This window comes from Asterias rubens, chromosome 8, assembly GCF_902459465.1.
Source record: "Asterias rubens chromosome 8, eAstRub1.3, whole genome shotgun sequence".
In the NCBI taxonomy this organism is placed as follows: Eukaryota; Metazoa; Echinodermata; class Asteroidea; order Forcipulatida; family Asteriidae; genus Asterias; species Asterias rubens.
Window position 1 is genome coordinate 13,182,144 of NC_047069.1, and position 11,624 is coordinate 13,193,767.

At 39.4% G+C, this 11,624-nt stretch overlaps 1 protein-coding gene across 1 annotated transcript; it reads right to left on the minus strand.

Annotated features, from left to right (window-relative positions):
* Positions 1-687: 687 nt before the first annotated feature.
* LOC117293981 lies at positions 688-10,990 on the minus strand. Its single transcript, XM_033776495.1, has 8 exons — positions 10,820-10,990; positions 10,193-10,326; positions 9,205-9,277; positions 8,011-8,111; positions 6,713-6,811; positions 5,930-6,007; positions 4,917-4,991; positions 688-1,895 (listed from the first exon to the last, which is right to left on the minus strand). The coding sequence occupies exons 2-8, from the start codon at positions 10,262-10,264 to the stop codon at positions 1,827-1,829; spliced, it is 567 nt and encodes a 188-aa protein (XP_033632386.1). The 5' UTR covers positions 10,265-10,326; positions 10,820-10,990; the 3' UTR covers positions 688-1,826.
* Positions 10,991-11,624: the final 634 nt, after the last annotated feature.

The window sequence follows — 11,624 nt, forward strand, 5'->3', positions numbered from 1 at the left end:
TCAAGTCTAGGCGGGGCGAGGCCGGAGTTTGTGACGTCGTAGCCGACGGTTGACATTTTGAACTCCATGCGTGCAAGTACAGTCAAATGAAAAAAGCATGTGTCAAGTTATGTTTCTTCTATTATAGTTGGGAAACGCCTCGTATTTCACTCCTTTATATTTTTCCTTCTATTCTGTCGCAGCCCTGTATTATTTTGTGTTTCTTTTACAATGTTTTGTAATGAGTGGAATGGTTCACTGATTCTATCGCAAACCTTGGCTGATGTTATTCGTATGCTCCACGAGCCAACTTCTCACTTCTTTCATCAAACTTTTTCAACAATGTTTTTGATTGTTGTTGTTATTCTGTCATTATGTGCAAGCAATTATAAAATTAATATTTTCTAACACAACACATGACCATATTTTATTTATTTCATTTTATTTCTTCGGACAATGCAATTAAAACAAGTACAGGCTGTCCATGGAAGGGCAAAAGCGAAAAAGTTTGTTATAAAAGGTAAACATGTATATAGGCACTACTTTACATTACACTCCATTTTAGCCCAGCTCATTAATCGGTAAAAAATGTATAATTTTGTTATACCATACATTACACACTCTAAAATTGTAGTGAAAATTAAAACACAGTATGGATCGGGTAAGCGATCAATAATATAAAATGTCAGCTGTTGCATTTTTGTATTCACCTTTTAAAATAATTATGCTTGATGGTTGATGAATATCTACATACAGAAAGCTGACTGCCTGTCCATCGGAGTCACAGTTTGTTTTCCCATTCAGGGACAATTTCTTGGTCTGGTAAAACCTCGGAGCTAAATCACATACAATGTTATGAAAATGCTACCGGTACATCATAACTGATAGTTATAAAGAATATAAACCTTTATTTTTCAAGAGCGATAAATTTTATTAAAATTCTAAATGTGGAACACAAACAGTCAACAAAGACTTTATTCTAACAACCGGTATACATCCAAAAGAAATGAACCATTAACTTTGTATACATTCACCCACGATGCACCTATATTGAATGTTTAATTTTAAGCAAATTAAGGTAACTAAAATAATTATCTTACATGGTTTTACAAATAGTAAATCACTCACCGTAGTAACGTGTTCATGGGTTAGCTTTATTGTATATATCTAAAAACATAGAATTGAAACATTCGAGTGGTCCCAAGCCAAATTAAGACAGACCCTTTAAAATGTCTGTGCCGTTTTCAAGATTCAGTTTGTGTTTAGTTGTCAGTGAGTTTTTTATGTCGTACTGTTCTGTCAGGAAAAATGTGTAAATCGTTGAGAAAGATACAATATTCACAACACAAGTTATTGAGAGTTGTCCCCGTTTTGAGAACACTCATACACGAAACAGCCGGCCGGGTTAGGCGACACCCTAAGACACATGGAACTTTCAGCCACGACTGTTTAACGTCGTACTTATGTTACGCAAAGCAATTATTATTTACATGGATAAACAATATAATTGTATGGACGAAACAGAAACTAACAACAGCCACATTGCCCGATTTCATAAAGCCTATAAGCACAAAAACTTGCTAAGCACACAAAAGTATTGCTTAACTGAACAGGGCCCAATTTCATTAAGCTGTTTAGCAGAACATTCTGTTTTACAAAATTCTTTGCTGAAGCAAGAAATGAGCCGGGTACACCAGTCACAGCCATGGTAAATGTACGGTATTTTGGCTGGTAACCTATTTTGTTTTACTAAGCGAGAGTTGTCTTGTTTTTGTGCTTACACGCACTCATGGAATTTGGCCCAGGTCATCGCTATAGACTTGATGCAATCCATCACCAATCGGATGTTAGTAACGTCTGGACTCGTTTCTCGAAGTCATACCAAATGCTGCAGATTGTACCGGAATGAAACTTTCCTAAATAATGTACCAAAAGAATAAAAAATGGAAGTCATCTTTTATTTTTTTAATTTTATGAATACAATATTTGGCTCCCTTGATCTGGAAAGCCATTTCACAATTGTCATAATTTCACAATATTTAACCTTGTGAACACAACAGGATATGAATGGCGGGCACCAAAGTCGTCACTGTGCATTCATCCATTCCCCGTGTGTGGGCGGGGGAAACTCGGTGTGACTTTATGACCTGTGCTGTCTACCGTGAGGGTCAATTCCATTCACAAAGAGCCTCCGTAGGATTGTAGTGCTTTTTAGCAGATTGCGAATCGGGGGAACCCCCTTTATATTCCCAGACTCTTTGGTATAGACAAACAAACGTCACCGTTTCCACGAGAACCACGTCATAAATGACAAATTTATGATTACTCAAGTATTAAAGGGGCCTTTATCTCAATAAATGTATTTTTGCGTTTTCACGAATGTATTGTGAAGAGCCACAGGTCCCCCAAAATGCATAGTATACAATGCAACAGAAGATTGTCACATAGGCTTAAAGGCACTGTATACCTTTGGTAGTATTGTGAAAGACCAGTCTTCTCACCTGGTGAATCTCAACATGCAAAACTAACAAACCTGTGAAAATATAGTTTGAGCTCAATAGTCGTCGAAGTTGCGAGAGAATGATGGAATAAAAAAACACCTTTGTCGCACAATGTTGTGTGCTTTCAGATGCTTGAATTCGAGACCTCAGCTGAGGTCGAATTCGATTTAAACATTTTAGTGAAATAAATACTTCTTACTCAAAAACTATGTTGCTCAGAGGGAGCCGGTCCTCATAATGTTTTATACTACCAACAGCTCCCCATTGCTGTTACCGAGTAAGTTTTTCTGCTGACAATTATTTTGAGTAATTACCAATAGTCTCTAGTGCCTTTACAATGTCAAATCGTTGTTCGAGTTTCACGAAGAGTGCGTGCGATCACGTGACATGAGCGCCTCTTTCCTACGTCAAAAACACTACTTTTGTAGGTTTCACAAAGAGACGTTTATTTTCGACTAAATACTATGGCAATTAGCCAATCAATTTGTAGAAATTAGTCAATGGAGAGAATGAGTCATCTTTAAGCTGCAATTGGCTTTAGTATGGCAGATTTTGCAGTTTTAAAAGATCAAATCGTTTTTCAGGTTTCACGAAGAGTGACGTGACATGCGCGCCCTTCTCTTGAGGTAAATACACGTCATCAAGTTGGGTGTTTTGAGCACATCTAATTTTTGAGGTTTCACGAAGAGACACACATGTCTTCGACTATATACTGTGGCAATTAGCCAATTAATTTGTAGACATTAGGCAATGGAGAGGATAAGTCATGAGATGTTTTTTAGCTGCAAACAATGGCTTAGGTATTGCAGGTGCTGCAATTTTAAAAGGTCAAATCGTTTTTTTTAAGGTATTATTGACGAACAGTGCGTGCGATCAACATGCGCGCCCTTCTCCTGAGGTAAAAACACGTCATCCAGTTGGGTGTTTTTATAGTATTTAGGACATCTCACTTTTGAGGTTTCACGAAGAGACACTTATTTTTGACTAAATATTATGGCAATTAGCCAGTAAGTTTGTAGAAATTAATCATTGGAGCGGATGAGTCATGAGAGATCTTTTAGCTTCAAATGATGGCAGATTTTAGTCTGGCGGATTTTGCAGTTTTAAAGATGCTATGTCAGATTTTTAGCCGAGTTGACCCCCAAATCTTGATTTAAACTTCAATAGATATTTTGATGGGGGTCGAGAAAGTTACAAGCTTTCATTTGAGCCATTGCTCGAAAAGGTCCGCCAATTATTAGTAGCAGTGAAATAAAGTGCTCAAAATTAGTTTTTGTCGGGATCCCGACAATATATCACGTGACCAATTCTTATGTGTTTTATAAGAAACGTTTTAAATTTTTGTCATGGTTCCTGAGCATTAAAAGTAAAAGTTAAACTGTTTTTCGTTAGAGCGGGTGATACTCTTTGAAATACCATTCACTCAAAAAAAAATGTTTTTTTTAATGTTTGGGGCAAAAAATCTGACATCTTTAAGGCCAAGCACAGTGAGCATTGTAAATCTCAATCAAGCGTTTTAGACATAACTTAAAGTGGCTATTCGTTTTTATTTTGTTATGATCTGGGGGTCACTATGATCCAGATTCTGAGTCAAAATGATCAGAAATGGGTCAAACTAACGCATAATCTGAATTAAAATTCCCCCCCAAAAATCCATGTCAGCCTGATCCAGAAATGGGTCAAGTTCCCCTTGAATCGGAATACGGGTCAAATTCTTACCCCGGGATTTTTAAGAGCGTATTATGAACATCCTTACTAGTCTTTAATTGCGACGTTCATTTTTTTTAAAGTTGCCGAAATCGCAACACGAATACTGTATGTCCACAATACTGGAGAAGAGATTACTAGATTGGGCCCCTGTCTTTAGGCAGGTACTTGCTATTCAGATTTATAACACACCTCTTGCTTGTTCTGTATTCTGGTTGGCTGAAACACGGTCACGTGGGATGAACTAATAGGCTATGTGATCGCGCGCACGTGTTTTGGGGGAATAGTACCAGAGCGGGCACTAGTCTTTGAATATAGTGCCCGCGGTAACAGCGCCCTATCTTGACTTGAACCGTGAACAACAACTACAAAACTCCTTTTTCTGTTCTTATTTGACATATTTAAGATCGAGTTGTGTTATAAAACACATATGGACTGGCATACGTCGGTAACTAGTGTACGTCTATTCCCCCTCGGGCCTGTGAGTGACCAGAAGAGGGGCCTATAGGTCGCTCTTCTGGTCACTCAAAGTCCCTCGTGTGAATAGACATATACTAGTTACCTCGTTGCCAGTCAATAATGTGTATACTAATGCTTTCATTGGACACAATAATGTCATTGGATAAATGCAGTGACTGAAGCTTCCGTAAAGTGTGTTTTGATTGGATGTATATGTTCATTGAAGAGCCTCGAAGTGTGACGTCAGATGTTCAGTCTAACTATACTTACCTGTCTGATAACCCTTGCATCTTCTCCGTAGCGGAGTTCCTGATATCTTGAAATCACACATAGTAGACTCAATGACTGCAAATGAATGAGTCACAAAAAACTATTAAGTCATCATTTTGGTTTTAAATTCAAGTTCACATACACATTTATTTCCATGAAAAATATCGACAAGTAATTGTTTACTATTTGAGTAAAGCAAAAATGACATAAAGTAGCCTAGCAGGATGAATGTAATACAAGGGGGCTGTTTTTGATAAGCATAGACTTTTAAAACCACGTTTGCAAAAGATGTAACCTCCCTACCCAAGAAATGCAAGGAAACTCAATGGCTCCCTTTAACAATAATCCGTTGTCAGCGCAATATTTGTAAAAACATTTGAGCTTTTTATATGACGTGTTGTATCGTAAATAAAGTGTACAACGCAAAAACGTTTGTCCAGTTAAAATATGTTCCTATGGTCGTGTCAATCTGTTTGAATGAAGAACAGACTGGTACCGGAATACATGTTTATAATATGAGCACAATGTACATGGGCACGGTTTAATGTTTACTTAGTACGCGTTTAAGGTTACGAGTTCAACACTTAAGTTTATTCCATCTCAACTTGGGTCTGCTCAAACACTTCAGTTTATATAGTTTTTATGACTCAACCGTCCAAACAAAATATTTGATTTGAGAGTGTCTTGTTCAGATATGTGTATATTTAGAGAGCTTTGACATAAAAGGACCAGTTTTCTTTGGTCGTCACGCGGTTGCTTTAGGCCTACACCATTTTCGGTCCAAATACAGCACCAATTTTTAACCCTGTGGTCACCCATGCGTTTTATCAGAAAATGGAAATGGCTTCTAATCAAAAATTGTCGAAACTCTCATCATGGTACGGCTGTGGTTGTGATACTATAGCAAATATTGTCCTTTACGCCCGTTTCAAAACCGCAAAAAAATACACCAAACCGAATGTGATTATATTAAAATAATGAACGCAAGGTCTTTTGGCAATTTTTTAACTTACGTATAAAACAACGAAAACAGCTGCCATAGACAAAGCAATGAGATTCACCAAGTTGTACAGGTAACCGTCTTCGAAAACCTTAAGAGATAAACGCAATAGAGATATATATAAATCACGAGAGAAACGATCACAAAAAAAGTAATAGCTAAATATACCCATTGCATATGACGTCACTAGACCCAAACAGCGCCCTCACTAAGTCCAATAAAGTCTAGCCTGATCAGCTGCGTCTTTCCATGCTCGTGAATAAAGCCAAAGAGTGGCCTAGGTCAATCCCCACCCATCTGCACCTTTCACTTAGATTCAATGCATACAACCGTAAAGTGCAGCTGCCAAACGACACCTCGGACCAATCAGATATGGAAACAGATACGGAAAGCTTACGTCATTGCACGTTTATCCAATGAATTAATGACCCAATGGAATCACTGGTTCTGAAAGAAAAGTGTAATAAAGTTCAATTATTGGCTGTGAGTTACGCGCGGTGTGAAACGTTCTTTGTGCACAATTTCCAGTTTGAACTCTGATAATTAAATAACCCTCGCGGAAATTGATGATGCTATGGCGTCATTCAGGAATCCTTGATGATACAAGCTTTTAAAATGATTGCACCATTGGTGCTTTCTAAAGCAAGGCTTTAGCTTCGGCTTCCCACACATGTCCAGTTTTCCTCCCTTGTTGGATACCAAAAAACAATCGCTTTCAAATATAGTTCAAGGAGCCTGAAGCCACAAATCGTGGTTTCGAAAAGGTCCTAAGTTTGTTCCAGTTTGTCTATCTCACCTGAATCATTATATACAAATAGAAGGCACACAAGACGCACTGAACCAGGATAACAAGAACATCAGCCACTATGTATGGTATGAGAAGACCGCGACGATCCTATAGGGAGTTAAAAACAACACCAATGAGTGGGTGTATTGAAAGCTATAGGTAGCATAACTTGCCAGGAGACTGGTTTCTTTAAGGAGGGGAGGGGTTGCCAACATTTTGTCAACTGATGGACTGGATATGCTGTCCCCCAAGGGAACTTAACATTAGCTGCTTGAGGAGGAGGATTCAAAAGAGGGCGCTAACAGAAGAAGTTTGTACACAGTTCACCATAAACGGGGGACAGAATCATCCGGGGGGAGGGGGGGTGCACAGGATTTATTGCCACACCGGCTGCTGCTTTAGGGGAAACTGTGAACAGCTGATGCCCAGTCCCCAGTCTACATTGCCGGGCAAGCATGCAGGGCATATCTTCATGGAGCACTTAGACTTAACTCAAGTCCCAATCCCGTGAGAGAGTCCTATTATTTTATGTCCCATCGCCTAACGTAAGAAGAAATTTGCGCGGCGGGCATCCCCAGCCTGTGCCGCGCTGCCAACATAAATATCTACATTTTGACGGTGGGACCATAGAGTTATAAATAAGAACGGGCACAGTTCCAGACGGCTTGTTTGATAGTTGGCGCGGTATGCTTTAGGGACCTCTCGCACGAGAACGGGACTTGAATCAAGTCCAGGAGCAACCTTACTATACCAGCAGAGAAAAAGAAAGTTCTATAGACCGTAAGCGCAACATTCCCGGTAAGGCATACCGTGAAATTGGGCCACCAAGGAGGCAGCCATAACAGGTAATTTGCAATTCCTTATGTAGATCTGATCATTGCCATTTCTCTATTGGCTCTGTATACACATGTATGTCGCATTTAAATGTGAATATCCAAGAGAAATGTTAAGGGTGACTATGGACGTGGGTTAAAATGAAGATCCCTGGTAGATCACGAGCCTCGACGTGTGGCGTCAGATGTTCAGCAGCCGATTTCACAAAATGCTAGGATTAATCCTATCACGAGTTAGGACGAGTAACTAGTCCTTAGGGTTTGCATGTTACAGTACCAGGTTGCAATGACTCGTTCAAGTCCTAAGATCAATCCTATTGTGGGGAAGAGTTTGGTGAAATCGACGGTAGGCTTGTTCCCACGACACACCGCGTGAATTATCATGTCATCTCGAGGGAACACCGTTGGTGGCGCACTCTATGGAAAATGGCCAAAGTTTGACGTTGTGATGGACAGTTTTGAAATAATACTAACACAACAAACTCCCGCCACCATGAAGAAGGATGTGATACAGAGAAATAGCCACAACCCGACACCAACTGCATATCCATAATAAAATGGTGGAACGTCTGACACTGTAGTTTAATAAGTGTACAAAAAGGTATACATGATTATTACACTGTTTAGGGTTAATTTGGATATGCATTTACCATGATAGAAGGTTTTGAGAGAAAAAAACAATTCTATAATATTTACATCAATCAATAAGTTATTTGAATGCAAAGTGTTCGATATTGATCCCCTTATTTGCAGTTCCCAGACTTACAGATTAGGGTAACAACATAATGGTTTGCATGGTTCATCATCGTTTCTGTACAAATTTGTTTTGTAAGTGTTTTAATAGCCCCAATGCGCATGTAATTGACACGCAAATGACTCTGCATGAAATCCAACTCCATCAAGCAGCACCGGTGTCCCATGGGATTCCCCCCCCCCCCCGCCAGAGATTCTATCCCCCATTGGTAGTTAACATGGGCTGAAGGAGAGTGATTCAAAAGAGGGCGCTATCAGAAGTAGTTTGTACACAGTTTGCCGTATGGGGGGGGGGGGGGGCAGAATCTCCGGGTGACAACATATCCTGCCATACCGGTGTCAGAGGCAATTGAGTCCGCCATGCAATACTGTCCGCTCCGGACACTTTTGCATATGCAATCGTGTCCGGGGCTATGCAAACACCGTCCAGTGGAGATTGCAGCGAATACTTAACGGCCGAACATTTCCAATGTCATTCATGACATGCACTTAGCCTGTAAAAAATGGCGAACGTGTTCCGTCGATCCGACCAAGGGCGTTTAATTTACTGCAAGGACGGTTTTGCACGGGGGTGTACACAACTGCATATACAAATGTGTCCGGGCGGACACAATACTGCATTATGCAGCAGCGTCCGGGCGGACACGATTACATATGCAAAACCATGCAATAATGTCCTCCGGATAGTATTGCATAGAGAACATAATTGCATACGACACCGGCATGCGAATATTAATTTGAAGCAATGCGGTATTCACAAAATTGAAAAACACGTGTCAACATAGCGTCAATCTTGGCGGCTTGATTTATGTTTTAACTGGTTTCCAGTATGCTTTGCGGCAAGATGGCGCGTGCATGGCCTCTTATGTGTTTTGTTATTAAGCCCGCTTCCCTCCTTGTCCTAAGCTGACTCACCCGATTCGGTTTGTAAAAGTCCAGAGTCGAACAAGTTATAGACACCCCATGCCGCCCATGACAAGGACGTCACCTATAGGGAAAAAGGAAGCATTAGGTAATAATAATCCGTTGTTTTTCAGGGACGAAACATTTATTTTGATGATATGACTAAGCTTATTTCATGGGCGAGTTGGTCCTCAACGTGCATATGACGCTGTAAGGACGAGTTCGGACACAATTTTTCTTATGTAAAAAGGCTGGCTAGATAATCAAATTCCAAAGACCGTTCTATAATATCCTTGCTGATAAAATTAGATCAGTCTTACTGCAGGTAAAATTCAAGGCTCAAACATTTCTCATGTGTCCACAGCCTCACAGTCTACCACAAAAATATAAACGTTTTTGTTTAGGCAATTATAGAACTGGGGTCTAGTGCGCCCAATTGTAAAGAGCACTTATCTAAAAAAATATTGCCCACAAAGGGAATCTGTACCTTCATGTCCTCGCGATCCTTTGCGAGATATTAAAACAAAGGAAGTTGGCAGGTACACTTTTTATTGTTATTCAACCGTAAATCGAAGTTTCACTTTTGGTTTTCTTTCCGCTTTGTGACAATTACAGTGTAAATGACACGTTCGGAAAGACATTCTCACTCGGCATATTCCAACATTCACAAAACAAAACAAAAAATCTGAGTGAAAATGTGGCCTCACTTGCGGTCGTTGGATAAAGAAAAAACATTTTTATATATACAATGTGTGTTCTTTGATTCCTTAAAGGGGGTTTTGGCCTTAATTCTTTGATATTACGAGTGTGAGAAATTACCTCTCAAAAGCTACGTTACTTCAGAGGGAGCCGTTTCTGGATGTTTTATACTATCAACAGCTCTCCATTGGTCGTTACCAAATAAGTTCAAAATAAATGTCCAACATATATTTTGAGTAATTACCAATGGTTTCCACCACTGCCTTTAGAAAGCGTATTCAATGACATCTTGATAACTCACCATTGAAAAGATCCCAGAGAAAATACATCCAGCTCGCACTCGGCAACAACAACAAGCTTTCATGATTGGCATGGCGTTTCTCACCCACCGTACATTGCCCCCGAATCAGTGTTAGTCACGAAGACAACCTAATGCTAATAGTGTAAATAAAAATATGAACAATAAAACATCGCTACACAGTATGATGAAATAGGAGTGAACTGTATTAAACCCCCTCTACATCAGAAAACAAACTTTTACAGTATCATCAACCGAAATTGTAACGGCAATCTCAAACACGCAACAAAAAACACAAATAAACAGATCCAAAAATGGCCCAGCCAAAATACTACATTCTATGATTCTACCAAAATATCTAAAAAATAACATTATATTATATTAGTAAACCAACACAACATTGACTTTGAATCAAACCACAACCACAACCTTTAAATAGATCTTCTATTTAAAAAAAAACAAAACACAATCAACAGAAGCCTGAAAACAATAAAAATAATGTTTAATATGACGTCACATTTTGTTTTTGTTTTACATGTTTTAGCTTTAGGCCTATACTGCTTATACTTGAGCAAGGTGCACCACTCTTGAACATAACAATGTATTCAGTTAATAACCCATCATACTTACATGCGTTTTAAAGACAATACCAAGTTGGGGGATTTTGTTTCGACGAAGTAGTCTAGGGTTTAACAGGACAGCAAAGGTGGCAATATGGTGGCATACTGGTTCATCAAGCGATTTAACTATAATTCAATGTCAACGTAGGATGTACAGCTACACTCATTGTTTATTCCGGACGCTCCCAGCAGTGTGTTTTACAGATAAAACTTCCTGTTCCGGCTGTTTGAGGTGCATGGCCAATAGTCTGTTTTCCTTTCGTTTGCTGCGCTGTGTGTGCTTGTAGAATATGCGAGTCTGGACAGCCCTCTCATGGGCAAGCTCTCAGCTCAGACTCATGCTTCAATAGAAGCGCTTCAATAGAAGCGTGAGTGGGAGATAAACCAAGAAAAAAAGAGGGCAGTGCCGCACCAAATATCAATCAATTACTCTCCAGCTTCAGCCCACTGTAATCAAATCAAACATTACTAGCTCATCTTTAATCTTTTCAATATATGCGATTTGGTTTAATAATATTGCATTTTGTAACTATAGAAAACTTCCACACAGAATAAGTATAAAGTCTAACTCCATCTTGGCCATAGTGACTAGTAAGCCAAATGGGGCCATTTTCGGGGTTTGGTACTATTTACCCAAATTACAACGACCAACAACCAAAGTGCAAACAATGGATGACTAACACAATGAGCTTATTAATAATGTTTTCACTTTAGGCCTATAGAGAACTTGATGGTGGCAAATTTTGTGGTGAGGCTTGCACAGATATAATTTGGTAATAATGTGCTAAGTTCAGCATGCTCTGTAGTGAGAGCGG